At 42.0% G+C, this 21,594-nt stretch overlaps 1 protein-coding gene across 1 annotated transcript in view; it reads right to left on the bottom strand.

The window, feature by feature from the left end:
• The window catches only part of LOC115141395 (NADP-dependent malic enzyme-like), a 123,016-nt gene extending 101,671 nt beyond the window's left edge, over positions 1–21,345 (bottom strand). Inside the window, exon 1 of the mRNA XM_029680207.2 lies at positions 21,117–21,345. Within this exon, the coding sequence (XP_029536067.2) occupies positions 21,117–21,245 (129 nt within the window). The 5' untranslated portion in view covers positions 21,246–21,345. The remainder of the gene's footprint in view (positions 1–21,116) is intronic.
• Between the last annotated feature and the right edge of the window lie 249 nt (positions 21,346–21,594).

The raw sequence follows: 21,594 nt of genomic DNA, 5'->3' as shown, positions 1-21,594 counted from the left end.
CCAATTGGGTTTTCTTTTCTTCTTCTTCTTTCTATTTTGTACATAATGTTGCTGCTACCGTCTCTTATGACCGAAAATAACTTCTGAACATCAGACCTGTGATTACTCACCACCAACTGGCAGAATCCTTTTTTTGAGTCCGATGAGCCCGACGTGAATGACATACTGCTTTCACAGGAACAGGCCCAGATCCCCGTCATTTGTGTGGAGAGAAGGCGGTGAAAAGGGGGCCGAGGGCGTGCTGCCTTCGGAGAATTCGCAGGCGATCGAATAAACCTCCACTGCCTTCCATTCTACTAGCCAACGTGCAGTCTATGGAAAATAAAATTGATGACCTACGCGGAAGATTAAGCTACCAACGGGACATTCAAAATTGTAATATCTAATGCGTCACGGAGTCGTGGCTGAACGACGACATTATCAACATATAGCTGGCTGGTTATACACAAGCATTTCTTGAGAAATGTATTATTCCAGTTTAGGCAAAATTTTTAATTTGGCTACTAGATGGCAGCAGTGTATGTTTAAAGTTTTAGACAGATCCAATAATCCATTGCAATTGTTTTCAAAATATTGTATCAAGTCTGCTCAAATCTGCCTAATTGGTTTATTGATAAATGTTCAAGTTCATAACTGCGCACTCTCCTCAGACAATCACATTTCACTGTAATAGCTACTGTAAATTGGACAGTGCAGTTAGATTAACAAGAATTTAAGCTTTCTGCCCATGTCAGATATGACTATGTCCTGGGAAATGTTCTTGTTACTTACAATCTCATACTAATCACATTAGCACACGTTAGCTCAACCGTCCCGAGGGGGACACACCGATCCTGTAGAGGTTTTAATAATGGAACTCTAGTCAGTTTAAAAATGTTTAAATAATGTTTACATACTGCTTTACTCATTTCATATGTATATACTTTATTCTATTCTACTGTATTTTAGTCAATGCCACTCCGATATTGCTCAATCTAATATTTATATATTTCTTAATTCCATTATTTTACTTTTAGATTTGTGTGTATTGTGAACTGTTAGATACTACTGCACTGTTGGAGCTAGGAAATCCCGCAATAACTAAATATGTGTATGTGACCAATACAATTTGATTTACAGGCATTGATTCCCCTATATGCATTTGGCAGCAGCGCACCGCCACTGCTAAATCGTGGCCCCTACTGATTTTTTTTTTCTCCAAGAAAAGCTCTTTAAAATGGTCAAATGTTCTCTCTGCCCCATGGCAAAATTGTCTCTGCGGCCTAGAAGAGGGCCTTGGCACTGGCCCCCACCCTCCCGCTAACTTGCCACTGCAAGGGGAAACACTGACATGTTACATATCAGGAAGTAACAGATCATGGTTTGTACAGACATCCGAAATCATCACTGGACCTTTTGTTCCAAAGGTCTTTAGACCATTCTACACCACATAAATTCTGTGCACATACGAAGAAATGCTACTGGAATTCACAATGGAAAAGCTCTATCGCTCATACAGCACATTTCATTAAGTCTGGTCTTGGTCTGTCCCCGAGACGTTTACAACTGTCTGCCTCTGAGATAGTCTCTTTTTCGGACCCAATAACAGCCCATCAATCAAGCATGAACAGGTAGAGACGTACATTACAAATAATGTATGTTTTTCAACCTAGGGTACTACTAGTTCCCCTGGAGATACTTGACCTACAGTGGGGCAAAAAATTATTTAGTCAGCCACCAATTGTGCAAGTTCTCCCACTTAAAAAGATGAGAGGCCTGTAATTTTAATCATAGGTGCACTTCAACTATGACAGACAAAATGAGAGAGAAAAAAAATCCAGAAAATCACATTATAGAATTTTTAATGAATTGATTTGCAAATTATGGTGGAAAATAAGCATTTGGTCAATAACAAAAGTTTCTCAATACTTTGTTATATACCCTTTGTTGGCAATGACAGAGGTCAAATGTTTTCTGTAAGTCTTCACAGGGTTTTCAAACACTGTTGCTGGTATTTTGGCCCATTCCTCCATGCAGATCTCCTCTAGAGCAGTGATGTTTTGGGGCTGTTGCTGGGCAACACAGACTTTCAACTCCCTCCAAAGATTTTCTATGGGGTTGAGATCTGGAGACGGGCTAGGCCACTCCAGGACCTTGAAATGCTTCTTACGAAGCCACTCCTTCGTTGCCCGGGCGGTGTGTTTGGGATCATTGTCATGCTGAAAGACCCAGCCACGTTTCATCTTCAATGCCTTTGCTGATGGAAGGAGGTTTTCACTCAAAATCTCACAATACATGGCCCCATTCATTCTTTCCTTTACACGGATCAGTCCTCCTGGTCCCTTTGCAGAAAAACAGCCCCAAAGCATGATGTTTCCACCCCCATGCTTCACAGTAGGTGTGGTGTTCTTTGGATGCAACTCAGCATTCTTTGTCCTCCAAACACGACGAGTTGAGTTTTTACCAAAAAGTTATATTTTGGTTTCATCTGAGCATATGACATTCTCCCAATCTTCTTCTGGATCATCCAAATGCTCTCTAGCAAACTTCAGACAGGCCTGGACATGTACTGGCTTAAGCAGGGGGACACTTTATACTGATAACAAGTTCAAACGGGTGCCATTAATACAGGTAATGAGTGGAGGACAGAGGAGCCTCTTAAAGAAGAAGTTACAGGTCTGTGAGAGCCAGAAATCTTACTTGTTTGTAGGTGACCAAATACTTATTTTCCACCATAATTTGCAAATAAATTCATTAAAATCCTACAATGTGATTTTCTGGATGTTTTTTTCTCATTTTGTCTGTCATAGTTTAAGTGTACCTATGATGAAAATTACAGTCCTCTCATCTTTTTTAAGTGGGAGAACTTGCACAATTGGTGGCTAACTAAATACTTTTTTGCCCCACTGTATCCACAGGGGGTACTTAAGAAAACTCAAAGCTATGACCAGTTGCACATGAGGGGGACAGGTACTTTGGGCACAGTTAAATGTGACTTTGAGTTCAGTAACCAAAGATGGTTGAGAACCACTGTTTTAGTGGATAGTATCGCCTTTCCAGCAGCCTTTTCTCCTTGCTTTTATGGTCACTCAGTACAAAGACTTGGATGAATCAAATGACTGGTTAGATTTAGGAACAAGACACGCATGAGAAATGGGAGCATCTGTCCCATGTTTAAAATAGCTAAATCAGGAGATTCCTCTGAAAGTGAGGCCAGGAAACCACATCTGATTACTAAGAGAGACTTCAGGCAGACAGACACTCTGCCAGCACATGTTCACAGCAAACAAACTATATCCGTCTGTGTGTCAGTCATTCAGTCATTATGTTTCTAATTAAACAAATCCAAATGGTGCCAAATACTTCTAAATTAGGCTATAACACCTACATAACATATTAACAATGTTTCAAACATATGCTCTCATAACCTAGGACTAGGCTATGATTAACGTTGATGACAGAATTATCACATTTTGTATGGAGAGCCACACCTCCATACACAAAACAGGAGCCTGAACAGCTTCTACCCCCCAAGCCATAAATCTGCTAAATAGTTAGTTAAATAGCTACCCGGATAATCTGCATTGACCCCTTTTGCACTCACCTTTTTGACTAATCGCATACGCTGCTGCTACTGTTTATTATCTATCATGTTGCCTAGTCACTTTATCCCTATCTATATGTACATGTCTACCTCAATTACCGTGTACCCCTGCTCATCGACTTGGTACTGGTACCCCGTGTATATAGCCAAGTTATCATTACTTATTGTATATTTATTATTACTTTTCTATTATTTCTCTTTTCTTTCTTTCTGCATTGTTGGGAAGGTCCCGTAAGTAAGTATTTCATTGTTAGTCTACACCCGTTGTTTGGGGAGCATGTGACAAATAACATTTTATTTGTAAAAGACTAGTAAACATTTACAAGGGACCGTAAAATATGTAAGAAATAGTCCAAAAGTCAAATGAAGTCCGCTTTCTAGATTATGCCGGTTCTAATTACAATAGAGGACAACATTGACTGTAGTTCCACCTTCATCGTAAGTCGATCCTATAGTTTAAAATGCAGGAAGAAAGGAGTAGTCCTAACACTCAATAGTTTCTCTGAAAAACATGCAGCCAAGGTCTTATAAACCACTTAACCCACTAATGTACACAGACACTATTGATGGAAGCGCCTCCTCCTCCACTCATAACTCGACACACTTTGCTAGTTTGGGGTGACAAATGGTGTCAGATTGACCTCTGCCATCTGACACTACGTTGAAAACACAAGTGGCTGCTATGGTTTCCAGTTATAAAACACCCCTGGCTGCCCTCACTCCTCCGTTCTGACACTTCCCTCCTTTTCAATTTGTCACCCCAAACTAGAAAAGTTTGTGGTCATACACATGCTTAAAGATGTCGGTGCTGGGCTAATAAAATAATACTTGTAAAGAACGGGAAGGCCAGCACACTGTTTATGCTCCCAATTCACCGCTTTATTGACATTGTTTCGATCTGAAACCTGTCTCTCTCGGTCTCTCTCATATATATAAGCGGCTTTATTGGCATGGGAAACATATTGTAATGAAACAGGTCCGGCGCGCTATCGACTGTGCCGCAAAAGCAGACCCCAGTGGCTTGTCATTGTTGATAGACCAAAAAAAATGTCACCTCTTCCACACTGACTTTACGAAATTCAAAAGTACAATTATTGTCTTTCATAATTTGGTCAGATATACTTGGATGTGTAGTGTAAGTGTTTGGTGCTGGCATGTCATCCCTACGTTTGCTTATCTTGCCAATGAAAAAAATAGTAGTAGGCAATATCAGTGGGTTTTGTGGTGAATGAGCCATCTGGTTCAATGAATTATGGAGCAGAGTTGGCTTTTCCCCCCCAAAATGTCCTTTAAGGTGCTCCAAAGCTTTTTACTATCATTCATCTTTGTTCCATAGTATAGTTTATTTTTATTTAGCTTAGTCACATGATTTCTTAATTTGCAGTACGTTTGCCAATCAGTTGGGCTGCCAGACTTATTTGCCATACCTTTTGCCTCATCCCTCTCAACCATACAATTTTTCAATTCCTCGTCCATCCAAGGGGATTCAACAGTTTTTACAGTAATTTTCTTGAAGGGTGTGTGCTTATTAGTAACTGGAATAAGCAATTTCATAAATGTGTCAAGTGCAGCATCTGGTTGCTCCTCATTACACACCACAGACCAGCAAATATTCTTTACATTATCAACATATGAATCACTACAAAACTTATTGTATGACCTCTTATACACCATATTAGACCCAGCCTTTGGAACTTTGGTTTTCCTAGATATGGCTACTATATTGTGATCACTACATCCTATGGATTTGGATACTTCTTTCAAGCTAATTTCTGCAGCATTAATAAAGATATGATCAATACATGTTGACGATTTCATTCCTGTGCTTTTTGTAAATACCCTGGTAGGTTGACTGACAACATGAACCAGGTTGCAGGCACTGGTTACAGTTTGAAGTTTTTTCTTGAATGAGAGACAGTCAAGATTTAAAATCACCCAGAAAATATACAGCTCTGTTGATATCACATACATTATCAAGCATTTCACACATATTACCCAGATACTGGACTGTTCACACTTGGTGGACTATAGCAGCTTCCCACAAGAATGGGCTTTACTTCAACAGTATTTAACATTTAATAGATCGTCTCTAAGCTTTACAGGAATGTGGTTCTGATTATAAACCGCAACACTGCACCAGTGTCTTGCCGGTAGATGCTATAACCATGTATTGCTACCACTGTATCAAAGGTATTATCTAAGTGAGTTTCAGAGATCATAAGAACATGAATGTTATCTGTTACAAGCAAGATATTGACTTCCTGGACCTAGTTTCTCAGGCTGCATCTGTTAATATGGGTTATTTTAGCACTTTTCTGGGTTGCTTGATTGTTTTTAATGCTTTACTGGGAAGCATATCAGAAGTAGACTTGCTCATCTCATTTATATTGGAGCTGATAGTGCAGGGTGTGCTGCACAAAGTGGTCTTCCTACTAGGGCACACCTAGCACACATATGAGAGTTTATCCAAATTTGATTTATTTTCAAATTCTTTGTGGGTCTGTAATCTGAGGGAAATATGGGTCTCAATTTGATCATACATTTGACAGGAGGTTAGGAAGTGCAGCTCAGTATCCACCTCAATTTGTGGGCAGCGTGAACATAGCCTGTCTTGTCTTGAGAGCCAGGTCTGCCTTTGGCGGCCTTTCTCAATAACAAGGCTATACTTACTGAGTCTGTACATAGTCAAAGATTCCCTTAATTTTGGGTCAGTCACAGTGGTCAGTTATTCTGCCACGGTGTACTCTCTGTTTAGGGCCAAATAGCATTCTAGTTTGCTCTGTTTTTTGTCAATTCTTTCCAATGTGTCAAGTAATTATCCTTTTGTTTTCTTGTGATTTGATTGTGTCTGTTTGTGAACAAAGCCCCAGGACCAGCTTGCTTAGGGGCTCTTCAGGTTCATTTCTTTGTAGGTGATGGCTTTGTTATGGAAGGTTTGGGAATTGCTTCCTTTTAGCAGGTTGAATAATTTAACGGCTCTTTTCTGGATTTTGATCATTAGCGGGTATCAGCCTAACTCTTAATTGGTGTTTTACTTTGTACATGGAGGATATTTTTGCATGCAGAATTCTGCATTCAGACATCACAACCATAAACGGAAATGGGTTCCATAACTGATTCAAGGATTTTTGCCAGATCCTAATTGGTATGTTGAACTTTATGATCCTTTATTTAGATGGCATAGAAGGCCCTTCTTGCCTTGTCTCTCAGATCGTTCACAGCTTTGTGGAAGTTACCTGTGGCGCTGACGTTTAGGCCAAGTATGCATAGTTTTTTGTGTGCTCTAGGGCAACGGTGTCTAGATGGAATTTGTATTCATGGTCCTGGCAACGGGACCTTTTTTGGAACACCGTTATTTTTGTCTTACTAAGATTTACTGTCAGGGCTCAGATCTGTCAGGGCTCAAAAATCTAGGTGCTGTTGTAGGCTCTCCTTGTTTGGGGACAGAAGCACCAGATCATCAGCAAACAGTAGACATTTGACTTCAGATTCTAGTAAGGTTGTCCCATCCACATCGAAGGGACAGTAGTGGAGAAGATAGAAAGTTAAGTTACTCGGCGTACATATCATGGACAAACTGAAATGGTCCACCCACAGGCAGCGTGGTAAGAAGGTTACAACAGCGCCTCTTCAATCTCAGGAGGCTGAAGAAATGTGGCTTGTCACCAAAGACACAAACTTTTACAGATGTACAATCGAGAGCATCCTGTCGGGCTGTATCACTGCCTTGTATCGGCAACTGCTCCCCCACAACCGTAAGGCTCTTCTGAGGGTAGTGAGGTCTGCACAACGCTTCACCGGGGGCAAACTACCTGCTCTCCAGGACACCTACAGCACCCGATGTCCAGGAAGGCCAAAAAGATCAAAGGACAACAACCACCCGAGCCACTGCCTGTTCACCCCGCTATCATCCAGAAGGCGAGGTCATTACAGGTGCATCAAAGCTGGGACCGAGAGACTGAAAAACAGCTTCTATCTCAAGGCCATCAGACTGTTAAACAACCATCACTAACATGGAGTGGCTGCTGCCAACATACTGACTCAAATCTCTAGACACTTTAATAATAAAAAAATTGCATATAATAAATGTATCACTAGTCACTTTAAACAATGACACGTTCTGGTGCCCTCGCAAATTCGTTGGTATATATGTTGAGGGTGGGGCTTAAGCTGCATCCCTGTCTCACTCCCTGGCCCTGTGGAATGAAATGTGTGTTTTTTGCTAATGTTAACTGCACACTTGCTTGTATACATGGATTTTATAATGTCGTACAGTGCCTTGCGAAAGTATTCGGCCCCCTTGAACTTTGCGACCTTTTGCCACATTTCAGGCTTCAAACATAAAGATATAAAACTGTATTTTTTTGTGAAGAATCAACAACAAGTGGGACACAATCATGAAGTGGAACGACATTTATTGGATATATGAAACTTTTTTAACAAATCAAAAACTGAAAAATTGGGCGTGCAAAATTATTCAGCCCCCTTAAGTTAATACTTTGTAGCGTCACCTTTTGCTGCGATTACAGCTGTAAGTCGCTTGGGGTATGTCTATCAGTTTTGCACATCGAGAGACTGACATTTTTTCCCATTCCTCCTTGCAAAACAGCTCGAGCTCAGTGAGGTTGGATGGAGAGCATTTGTGAACAGCAGTTTTCAGTTCTTTCCACAGATTCTCGATTGGATTCAGGTCTGGACTTTGACTTGGCCATTCTAACACCTGGATATGGTTATTTTTGAACCATTCCATTGTAGATTTTGCTTTATGTTTTGGATCATTGTCTTGTTGGAAGACAAATCTCCGTCCCAGTCTCAGGTCTTTTGCAGACTCCATCAGGTTTTCTTACAGAATGGTCCTGTATTTGGCTCCATCCATCTTCCCATCAATTTTAACCATCTTCCCTGTCCCTGCTGAAGAAAAGCAGGCCCAAACCATGATGCTGCCACCACCATGTTTGACAGTGGGGATGGTGTGTTCAGGGTGATGAGCTGTGTTGCTTTTACGCCAAACATAACGTTTGCATTGTTGCCAAAAAGTTCAATTTTGGTTTCATCTGACCAGAGCACCTTCTTCCACATGTTTGGTTTGTCTCCCAGGTGGCTTGTGGCAAACTTTAAACGACACTTTTTATGGATATCTTTAAGAAATGGCTTTCTTCTTTCCACTCTTCCATAAAGGCCAGATTTGTGCAATATACGACTGATTGTTGTCCTATGGACAGAGTCTCCCACCTCAGCTGTAGATCTCTGCAGTTCATCCAGAGTGATCATGGGCCTCTTGGCTGCATCTCTGATCAGTCTTCTCCTTGTATGAGCTGAAAGTTTAGAGGGACGGCCAGGTCTTGGTAGATTTGCAGTGGTCTGATACTCCTTCCATTTCAATATTATCGCTTGCACAGTGCTCCTTGGGATGTTTAAAGCTTAGGAAATCTTTTTGTATCCAAATCCGGCTTTAAACTTCTTCACAACAGTATCTCGGACCTGCCTGGTGTGTTCCTTGTTCTTCATGATGCTCTCTGCGCTTTTAACGGACCTCTGAGACTATCACAGTGCAGGTGCATTTATACGGAGACTTGATTACACACAGGTGGATTGTATTTATCATCATTAGTCATTTAGGTCAACATTGGATCATTCAGAGATCCTCACTGAACTTCTGGAGAGAGTTTGCTGCACTGAAAGTAAAGGGGCTGAATAATTTTGCACGCCCAATTTTTCAGTTTTTGATTTGTTAAAAAAGTTTGAAATATCCAATAAATGTCGTTCCACTTCATGATTGTGTCCCACTTGTTGTTGATTCTTCACAAAAAAATACAGTTTTATGTCTTTATGTTTGAAGCCTGAAATGTGTCAAAAGGTCGCAAAGTTCAAGGGGGCCGAATACTTTCGCAAGGCACCGTATGTTTTTCCCCCACCCCACTTTCCATTCATTTGTATAGCAGACCCTCATGCCAAATTGAGTAGAATAAAAAAATAAAAAATAAACAAAGCATGAGAAGACTGCCTTTGTTTTGGTTTGTTTGCTTGTCAATTAGGGTGTGCACGGTGAATACGTGGTCAGTCGCACGGTAATTCGGTAAAAAGCCCCATTTGGCAATTACTCAGTACATAGTTTTCACTGAGAAAATATACGAGTCTGCTGTTAATGATAGTGTAGACGATTTTCCCAAGGTTGCAGTTGACCTACAATATAGGCTAATATAGGGGAGAAAGGTCATTCAGTGCAACACACTTCAGTTCTAACCATGTGTTTGGCTAAGAAGGCTCAATATCCATGTTGCTAAATAAAATAAATACACATAACTCACACACAAGTGCACACACACCTTTCCCTACCACCACACACTTACTGTATAAGGCCTAGCCCTCCTTAATTTGAAATGTAGGTTACATTCCGCCTTCAGAACAATTACTTATTATTTGAACAGCAATAATATTTCATTCTCTCAAATATATTTCCATGAATCAAACAAAGCCTTCTTTGCCATTTGTTTCCCTACTATACACACATATATATCACCAGAAGCTAATTTACCGTTAATCCCAGTCATTTCTCAGTCTGTTACTTCATTCTATTAGTTGATTATAAAAAGTCTAACTTAAACTCAGCAAAAAAGAAAGTCCCCTTTTCAGGACCCTGTCTTTCAAAGATAATTCGTAAAAATCCAAATAACTTCACAGATCGTCATTCTAAAGGGTTTAAACACTGTTTCCCATGCTTGTTCAATGAACGATAAACAATTAATGAACATGCACCTGTGGAAAGGTCATTAAGACACTAACAGTTTACAGACGGTAGGCAATTAAGGTCACAGTTAGGAAAACTTAGGACACTAAAGAGGCCTTTCTACTGACTGAAAAACACCAAAAGAAAGATGCCCAGGGTCCCTGCTCATCTGCGTGAACGTGCCTTAGGCATGCTGCAAGGAGGCATGAGGACTGCAGATGTGGCCAGGGAAATACATTGCAATGTTTGTACTGTGACACGCCTAAGACAGCGCTACAGGGAGACAGGAAGGACAGCAGATCGTCCTCGCAGTGGCAGACCACGTGTAACCATACCTGCACAGGATCGGTACATCCGAACAGCATACCTGTGGGACAGGTACAAGATGGCAACAACAACTGCCCGAGTTACACCAGGAACACACAATCCCTCCATCAGTGCTCAGACTGTCCGCAATAGGCTGAGAGAGGCTGGACTGAGGGCTTGTAGGCCTGTTGTAAGGCAGGTCCTCACCAGACATCACTGGCAACAACGTCACCTATGGGCACAAACCCACCGTTGCTGGACCAGACAGGACTAGCAAAAAGTGCTCTTCACTGACGAGTCACGGTTTTGTCTCACCAGAGGTGATGGTCGGATTCGTGTTTATTGTCAAAGTAATGAGTGTTACACCGAGGCCTGTACTCTGGAGCGGGATCAATTTGGAGGTGGTCGGTCCGTCATGGTCTGGGGCGGTGTGTCACAGCATCATCGGACTAAGCTTGTTGCCATTGCAGACAATATCAATGCTGTGCGTTATAGGGAAGACATCCTCCTCCCTCATGTTGTACCCTTCCTGCAGGCTCATCCTGACATGACCCTCCAGCATGACAATGCCACCAGCTATACTGCTCGTTCTGTGCGTGATTTCCTGCAAGACAGTAATGTCAGTGTTCTGCCGTGGCCAGCGGATCTCAATCCCATTGAGCACGTCTGGGACCTGTGGGATGAAGGATCGGGCTAGGGCCATTTCCCCCAGAAATGTCTGGGAACTTGCAGGTGCCTTGGTGGAAGAGTGGGGTAACATCTCACAGCACACAGCAAGAACTGGCAAATCTGGTGCAGTCCATGAGGAGGAGATGCACTGCAGTATTTAATGCAACTGGTGGCCACACCAAATGCTGACTGTTACTTTTGATTTTGACCCCCCCCCCATTATTAAATTTCCGTTAGGCACATGTCTGTGGAACATGTTTAGCTTATATCGCAGTTGTTGAATCTTGTCATGTTCATACAAATATTTACACATGTTAAGTTTGCTGAAAATGAACCCAGTTGACAGTGAGACGTTTCTTTTTTTGCTGAGTTTAGAATAATTTACCAATGTGAGAATGGATATGGAAATTGCATTTTACATTGTAGGACCAGTTCATTGGTAATTTCCAATTGGGTAATTGTATGTACCTGGTAGGGGCCAAGTGCATATACACATACAAATTTGATTTCTCAAGGGGAGGCTGTGTAGTCTTGCCATCTACCTGTGTCTGTTCAGATAGGACAGGTTAAGCCTGATACAGAGGCTATTTCTTTAGGGTTGTTGCCCGTGTATATTTTGTAAATCTACTCGTTTGACATATGGCACCTTCACTGTTGGATCAACAAGACTTAGATCTACATTTTGAGAACTTCAACCTGCCTTCCTTCCACTGATCTTCTACTGCACTCATGACTGCTACAACATTTGTAAACACTTGCATACCAAGACATCATTTGGGTCATTAGTTGGAATCACAGGCAGAAAACGTGTTAATATGCCAACTTTGTTTAGAGAGTGGTTGTCATCAGGACCTAAACATGTGTAGCTAGTAATAATAACTTAGCAGGAGAGAGAATAAGGAATAAGTAGGATAAGTGGAGAGATAGCATGGAGGCATTTCTACCGAAGCTGAGAAAAGCAAAGGAAAGCATGTGATGATGTGATATAGTACAGTAGTCTATGAGAGGTGTGCTATTGGAAGTAGAGAGACAAGGACACCAGGGGGCCAGTAGATAGACCCACAAGGTATTCTGGAAAGGCTTTTTATGAAACTTTCCCAATGTACATGTCATAACTGACTCATGTCTAAATTAAACAGGCAATTTGGCAAATTTGACTGGACACAACATTTTGCTCTCAGGAGTAAAGGCCAGCCTTAGTTTAGTTTCGATCACTAAGCTGTCAGTCTTCAACAGCACCATGCTGTAGACTTCAGCCTCCACATTATCCAGAACCTCAGTTGACAGTCTGATGAGTACATTTCCCTTCTAAATTTGCTTCATTGTCAGTTGCTTATTGCCATTGTGTTTAAGCCTGCTTGGACGTGGCGTCACCTTGGATGACAGACGTTCTTGAAACTGGATGACAGAGTGACCGTGACCAGTGGTCAGCCCCACAGGACTCAAACAAGATAACATGCAGAGTAAACAACCATCACAGACACGTCCATATGGCATACCACAGCCCAGCACTGTTCCAAAACCACCATTAGTAAGCACAACATCAAAGCCTATTTAGGTTATCTCCACTGCCATTAAGTCATCCTCATCCTGAAATCTGTGCTCCCATTCACTTTTGACTGAGAGGAGCTTCTAAAAGTCTTTCTTCTGAGCAAATATGTGAACCCACGGGGCTCTGTAAATCAGTGAGGTGTCAACTTGTGAATTTATGGACACTCTTTCTGGTTAAACAGCCTTATAAAACGGAGGTGGGCCGGAGTGTAGGATGTAAGACTTAAAATGCAGCCTTCTGCCGTGGTCTTCTCGTGCTCTGTGTACGGGGGTCAATAGGGAGCTACAGTATTGCCGGGCAAGAGTCCAAATCTCTAAACAAATCAGCAACTCTGTGAAGCCTTGGGCTAAAGATTTGCATACTTCAGGCCAGTCCCTACTCAGCACTCATTAGTCTAGTTCCAAAAACAGTCTGGGCTGACATAGCACATCTGATGGACAGTATTTATGCAAACAGGCAGCACTGTCAGAAGGCAGTGAAACCCCTCTGTAACTCTCACAGCTGTCCTGTAGGTGGCAGTCACTATGCTATTCAACATGTTGTTCCCTTGTGACAGCTAAACCGAGCCCACACCCAGAATGCAGCTAAATCCATTTTAAAGAATCTGTACATCAAGGGTCATGAGGTCACTTCTGAGCAATATGTCCGTCCATTTTAGTGGACACCTTTTGGCTCAGGAGCACCCCCAGAGGCAATATTTCTGTATAGCCACAAAGTCTAAAGTATGTTACAGAAGCTAAAGTCTGTTAGCTACTGAATTGCTCTTCTCAGTCTAAATTCCTAATCAATTTGGCTTCTGTTCTGTTCTCAGAAATAAGTAAATCATTGTTGACCTGCTATCGCAGAATAACAACACAACACTGTGAACTCACTATAGAGTGAGTGAAAGAGAGTCCTGTGAAGTCACAGCCTTATTGGCTCCACATATTTTCTGTCATTTTATTATCAAAGTAGGTAGGCTGATTGATTCCAGTTCTACAATTGTCAGAATTGAAATGCTTTGGCCATGTCTTAAATGACAGCCATCTCTAAGCCTACACCATGCTGGAGTATAGCCTTGAGATAGCCAGTGTGAATGGGATTCCAGTTAGAATAGGATGCATGACATTGGTTTACCATCAATGGACATTGTGTGTTGTTAACATGAAACCTATGAAAGGGAGACACAAATGGTTGTCCCTTCCATCCACTGCCTTTTATGATATCTTCCATCCACTAAAGGCCCACCTACATCACAATCGGTGCTCTGAATTAATCTTCCCAAAAAACACAAAGGCGAAAAAGAATGAAGCATTGGAACTTTGCTTCGAGCTATGCAAACACCTTCACCATTACAATGAGCAACGGTTTTAACTCTGCAACCCCATAACATAACTCCATTGCCAGTGGCTCAGGGGGATAGAGTGCTGGTCTTCAACAATCCCATAACTTTCCTTGTGACAGCATTCCATTTCACAGTGATGTTGTGCTTGGACCCGAGCTTGTACTGCTGCTTGTGCAGGCCAGATTGTCTTTCTCCACTGTTTCCTAGAAAGTGGATATGGAGGCCCATTGACCAGGTTGACTTTCAGTCATTGACGTTTGGTCATATTCAAAGTCCTTTGGGAATCGTGTCAAATCTGATAAGCCGAAACCAGATCCTCAACCTGTTTATCAGACAATTTCCTCACACAACCTCCTTTATGATACAATAGGCAATCGGTCATTCCAAATTCCAAATCCACTGACTAGCCTCACTGGGATAGGCCTAGTCCTCATCTCAATAGCATTAGGTCTGTTCTTTTGGTTATTCCCTTGGTTCTCAATCTCTAGATCCATATTTATGTCAGAACTTTGTAAGACTTTCCCTTTCAATCAACAAACCAAAGCTGTACTGAGTAAACAAAGGAGTGACAAGAGCAACAGATATGTGGGGAGGGGAGGACTGTGCCATGCTTCATAGGCAGGCGATGAGTCCATCACTGTCTCTCTCTATGTTTCTGGGACCAGTCTAATGGCTTCTCCATTGTCCAGATCTGAAAAAGACTGTCTTAGAGAAAACACAAAGTCTCAACGAACCAGCAGGCCAGAATGAACAGGCAGATTGAGATCTTGTGTGTGTGTGTGACAGGGTAAAATCAGTCTGCTTGGCAGGTGCCACTGAGGATGAGTTATTCCCCGTCTGGCCGATCCACTCCAGGACATCAGTGGAATGTCTGGCGGCGTGGGGTCGCACTGTCACACCTGGGATACCTGTGACATCACACACACCGTCCTGGGAGTTCAAGAGTTCTAGTTCCTAGTGAGGGAGATTGACAGGATCATCTGACCTGTGATAGAGCAAGAACAGAGCACTCTTTGTCACATAGCCACTCATCGGTTTAACAGTGTCATGAAAGCTTATTGCCAGATAACACCCGCCTGCATCTCAAGTTGTCCCTAAAAAAAACAAGTTTCTGTACTACTCATAATAGAATGGCCTATGTCTTTATAAGACAGTGTACATATTATATACATCAGCGATGGCTACACAGGGCCCCCACATAGAGTTGTGAACTTGTGACAATAACAAGTTTCCCAACATTCCAAAATATTTGGAGAGACATGCTCATTCTGTAGGTGAACAAGTCAGGGCTAGGCCCCACACTATCACAGGCTCTCAATGGCACCTTTTCCCAATTAGGACAGCATTGGGTCATACCTTGGTCCAAGTATTAAAGCCCAGACTGAAGAACAGTAGGATTCACACAAAACCAGTGCCTCTCAATCACTGGCTGCTCTTCCAACCAACCAACCCATAAAGAGTGCTGGCTAATGATTACTTCTATTTGTTAAAGACAGAGGATTATGATAACCCAGCTCCATACCCAGGGTCAGCCAGTTGGCATTCCAGCACATCCTCGTTGTCCAATCAGATACAGTGTTGTTCCACAGAATTTTCACTAAACCATGAACACAGATTAATGGACGTCTGTTGTCTGATGGGCCATTGCGATGTCAATGTGGACAAAGAGTTACTTGTCTAACAGAACAGGGGTGTTCTTTAATGGGTGTTCAGAACATGGTATTCTTTACTGGAAGCCTCTCATACATAATCCAGGTAGAAGGAATTCCCCAGGGTAGCTGTTTAAAATTGTTTTACTAATGACATGCCACTGACTGAGTAAAGCCAGAGTGTCTATGTATACGGATGACTCAAAACTATACACGTCAGCTACTACAGCAACTGAAATGACTGCAACACTTAACAAAGAGCTGCAGTTAGTTTCAGAGTGGGTGGCAATGAATAAGTTAGCCCTAAATATTTCTAAAACTAAAAAAGTATTGTATTTGGTACAAAACATTCATTTTCATTAAACCCTAAACCTCAACTAAATCTTGTAATAAATCATATGGAAATTGAGCAAGTTGAGATGACAAAACTGCTTGGAGTAATCCTGGATTGTAAACTTTCATGGTCAAAACATATTGATATAATGGTAGCTAAGATGGGGAGAAGTATGTCCATAATAAAGCGCTGCTCTGCCTTTTTAACAACACTATCAAAAAGGAAGGTACTACAGGCCCTAGTTGTCACACCTTGACTAAATCAAATCAAATGTAGTTTGTTACATGTGCCGAATACAACAGGTTTAGACCTTACAGTGAAATGCTTACTTACAAGCCCTTAACCAACAATGCATTAAAAAGTTAAAATAAAAATAAGTGTTAAGTAAAAAAAAAAGTTTTTTTTTAAAGTAACAAAAAATTAAAACAGCAGCAGTAAAATAACAAGCGAGGCTATATACAGGGGGTAACGGTACAGAGTCAATGTGTGGGGGCACCGGTTAGTTGAGGTAATATGTACACGTAGGTAGAGTAAAAGTGCATAGATTATAAACAGAGAGTAGCAGCAGCGTAAAATAGGGGTCTGGGTAGCCCTTTGATTAGCTGTTCAGGAGTCTTGTGTCTTGGGGGTAGAAGCTGTAAAGAAACCTTTTGGAGCTAGACTTGACGCTCCGGTACCGCTTGCTGTGCGGTAGCAGAGAGAATAGTCTATGACTAGGGTGGCTGGAGTCTTTGACATTTTTAGGGACTTCCTCTGACACCGCCTGGTATAGAGGTCCTGGGTGGTAGGAAGCTTGGCCCCAGTGATGTACTGGGCCGTACGCACTACTCTCTGTAGTGCCTTGCGGTCAGAGGCCGAGCAGTTGCCATACCAGACAGTGATGCAACCAGTCAGGATGCTCTCGATGGTGCAGCTGTAGAACCTTTTGAGGATCTGAGGACCCATGCCAAATCTTTTCAGTATCCTGAAGGGCAATAGGCTTTGTCATGCCCTCTTCACAACTGTCTTAGTGTGTTTGGCCCATGATAGTTTGTTGGTGATGTGGACACCAACGAACTTGAAGCTCTTAACCTGTTCCACTACAGCCACATCGATGAGAATGGGGGCATGCTCGGTCCGACTGTTCAGTCGTGTGGTCAGGTGACACAAAAAAGAACTTAGGAAAATTGCAATTGGCTCAGAACAAGATAGCATGGCTGGCCCTTGGATGTACACAGAGAGCTAATATTAATAATATGCATGTCAATCTCTCCTGGCTCAAAGTGGAGGAGAGATTTACTTCATCACTACCTGTATTTAAGAGAGGTAATATCATGTTGAATGCACCGAGCTGTCTGTCTAAACTACTGGCACACAGCTCAGACACCTATACATACCCCACAAGACATGTCACAAGAGGTCTCTTCACAGTCCCCAAGTCCAGAACAGACTATGAGAGGCACACAGTTTTTTGTTTTTAAAATTGTATAAACTGTCTTCATTTTGCTGGACCCCAGGAAGAGTATCTGCTGCCTTGGCAGCAGCTAATGGGGATCCATAAATACAAATGTGGAGCCTGTGGTTACAAATGGGGAGCCTGTGGTTACAAATGGGGAGCCTGTGGTTACAAATGGGGCATCCAATTGCTATTCTGAATCTTCACCACAGTTTGATTTTGGCCTGAAATGTTACATAACACCAGCTATTTAAACCTTAATAAACTGCTTATTACTGCTTAATCAAGGCATCTCCATTTTCTGGAGTTGAAAGTTGATGCCAGATTGAACTCTGCACCATTCCACACTATTTTGGTGAAATTGAATACCAATCCATGATGAACAGCTGAAAATCTTCTGTGCATCATAGGGGTCTTCTGAGGAGAGCCATCTTCCTTAACATCCAGAGATGTTAGAGGACTGTCCCAGTTCTAGGTCTTCATTGAAGCCACCCTGACCCTCTAATGAATGCTAAAGGCAAAGTGTCCATCCATACCGTGACCAAACTCAGCACAGGGTTTGCCTAGTTAGCACACAAAGACCGACTGAGTGGGCATCTGTTGGATCACCTGCACTCCACTACCTCGGTGTTTGAGGTGAAACACAATCCCTGATAGGGCGCTCAGCGAGAGTGTTTCACTCCTTGTTGTTCTTCATGCCAGCGTTTCGTGGCAGTCCAGAAAGCATCAAAGGGCTGCAGTGTGGCCTGGGAGCCTGGGATTCACACAGGCTGCTCATTAATACCTGATCAACCCAGAGAGACAGAGGACGTCTGTGGAGTCCGGCCAGCTCTCTCTTCCTCCCCACAGAGACCCCTTTCTTTGCCTCGCTCCCCACTTTAGTTCTTTATTGCGTGGTGTGCACACAGAAAACACACCTATAATATCCTGTTCCACCTTTTCAAAGGGGCGGAGTGAGTGTTGAGCGAGAAAGTAGGGGGTACAAGGTGAATGGAGAGTGAGTAGAGGGGGGATGAAAACAAAATAGACTCTTGCAGATGTGAGGACACACCGCTTTTAGCAACCTCCGTCCCTCAGCATCAATTAGTGTGTTGTCCTTCTCACGGGCCCCTGTCGGAGGCTGAAGTGGATCAGGTGAGGGAGGCAAACACATATCCCCAGGGTGTGCTGAACCCAGGAGAGGGCAACAATGTCCCACTGCTGGGCCCACAGAAGGCTGCCTGTTGTTTGCGAAGCAGAACATGCTTTAGCAGGCATTTCCTACTTTCTCCTCTAATTTCCTCCTGCTGGTTCATGGACAAGGTTGAGAGTGAATGGTTCTCCCCGCTGCATAAAAAGCCTTTTTTCTCCTCTGATCAGTCCTACCTGTGCACTTGTGTGTTTAAGTGTGTGCCAACGTCAGTTTCGACTTGACTTATGAGGGTATCAGGTAGATCATACCAAACCAAAGCTGGAGCATTCAAGAAGGCAATCTCAGTGACTTTGCAACTTAGAGCTTATACTTCATTGACTGCAGTCAAAAATAATTGTGGTTTAGCCCTACTTATAGAAAAAGAAACGTTCTTTAAAAGAATAGCCTATCTCTTGTAAAGGACAATCTCGGTTATTATCAATTGACAAAGAGAGAAACCCATTGTAGCCTTCTTTGCCCCTTGTTTGACTGATGCACATAGACCTGGTATATTTTTTTACTCACACTGACTATTAAGCCTGTACTTTGGTCCTCAGTCTTTTGGTGTATTAGGCCTAACTTAACGTTTTCCAGATGAAGCACGTTTACTATAGAAGGAGTTAAATAAATAGGTTGCTGCACTCAATCTCCAATGACTCCTATAATTTAAAGCAGTTTGAAAGCAGTTTCTCTTAATTAATCTCATTAAACCCCCAGTCTTCTCCAAAACAAAGCAATAACACATGCTCTAGCTAGCTCATTACGACATGAGACATAGAAGTAACATGAAAAACTCAGACACAGAGAGGGATGAGCATAGAAATAATGGATAGACCAGCCAGGGTCTCTAGGTCTATAACTCATATCCTAGTTCATGTAACCAAATCCAATATGGCCACCCAAATAAAATATTGTTGTGCTGAGACGTGTCTTTGTGGTTTGCACCTAGTGAAGCATGCTTGAGAAGTTGTGCAACTCAAATCAAATATCCTAGCCATTCCTTCTGGAATTTCAACATTCAATGCCATTCCAGAATCAAATTCACTGTGTTTGTCTGACCAATCAACCTGTCAAATTCACTGTCCAATTGCGTTAAACCCTTCCCCTAACCTTAGCCCTTTGAGCTAACCCTTTGAGCTAACATTTTTTTTATTTTACCTTTATTTAACTAGGCAAGTCAGTTAAGAACAAATTCTTATTTTCAATGACAGCCTAGGAACAGTGGGTTAACTGCCTGTTCAGGGGCAGAAAGACAGATTTGTACCTTGTCAGCTCGGGGGTCTGAACTCGCAACCTTCCGGTTACTAGACCAACGCTCTAACCCCTAGCCTAGCTAACGTTAGCCAGCTAAAATTTGTAAGTTTTGCAAATGTGTAATATATAATACAAATTGTAATTCATAAGATATCATATGAAATGGGTTATGGACATACACAAATTAATATATACCATACGAAATGTAACATATAATAAATGGAGTGTCTCGGGTTTACCCACAGAATATTATGAAATGCTCTGAGAGCAGGTTGCCCCAATCGGTCCCAATTAATGGACAACGGCAATACAACAATAATGGAGAGTTCAACATGCAATTCGTTTTTCTGACTTTAGTACACTACAAATGTCTAATTAAACAGTTTAGTTTTTTCTGTTAACAGATTACCCACAATTTGCACTCATCGTGATGACCTGATCAGAACCATGGACAGTGATAGTAAGCTGTCACTCTCCCACACGTTGACGAACAACATGTAGCCTCACTAGCCCGTGACCGCAAATCTGTAGGGGAGGCGTGGCTCGTTCGACCAAGAAAAACACTAGAAAACTCCTTCGGTTACCACAATCAAACTCTGACACAATGACTATGCTTTGCAGCCTAGCAAAGCTATTTCCTGATATTTTGGCTAATTTCGTTAACCGTTGTGACAGACTCCCTGAGCTATTTTGAAAACATATTCCTAAAGTGGCAGCCTGTGACAAAAACTGGAAGAGTTTTTCGAATTTAGTTCTTCCTCTCGCCAAATGAAAATATATTGTTAGCTCGTTAATCTTAAATGCACAGGTCTCAATCATCCACACTGGGCTGGCTGTCATTTAATATTTGAAAAGCTGAACTTGTGTAATGGGTATTACGCGGGGAGGATGGGCTTTCGCGTCATTTCTTGTATCTAGGAGCTACTAGAAAAAAAACGCAAAGGCGAGAGGGGAACAACTCCATATAAACCGCTTCGAGGGGCATTGTGCTCCTTTAAATCTAAATATAGCCTGCTCTGAAGCTGATACTCCTAAACATGTAGGCTAAAGCGAACACTTCGTTTAGAAAATAAACGTACAAAGTAAACACAAAAAGCACTTGTTTTGGTTACCTTGTTCAGGTAGGGGTTACGTATAACGTCATACCCCCTCTTCTTCGTATAAACAAAGATCTTACTTTGGTCTTCGGGTTTATGCATCTCACTCTCGACTGATTCCCGTTTGACTAAACCGTGTGCCATGTTGCCTCCCTCTTTAAATAGCGTACAGTAACCCTGAACTCTGTTGTGAACACAGGTCAACAAGTGGATGCGCCGGTGAATGCTCTCCCAGTGACAACACAGAACGATGAGCACGAGCGCAACGGATCAGGCTACCTACCGTGAGGAATGAAGTTAGTCTACATTCATTAACAACAATAGTATTTTATTGCTAGGATAAGACTCCTTCATACCTTAATGCAACTATTTACTTGTATTTAATACATTTCAAATGCATGTGATAATTTATGATTAATTCATGTTCTATTCCATCCAGAAAAGAGCTAGGGGCTATGTTATTAGTAATTTAATTTGAGTGAATATTGGCTTT

This window comes from Oncorhynchus nerka, linkage group LG14 (genome assembly GCF_034236695.1).
Source record: "Oncorhynchus nerka isolate Pitt River linkage group LG14, Oner_Uvic_2.0, whole genome shotgun sequence".
NCBI lineage: Eukaryota > Metazoa > Chordata > Actinopteri > Salmoniformes > Salmonidae > Oncorhynchus > Oncorhynchus nerka.
Note: the sequence above shows the minus strand (reverse complement) of the source record. Positions and strands in the feature narration are given on the sequence as shown.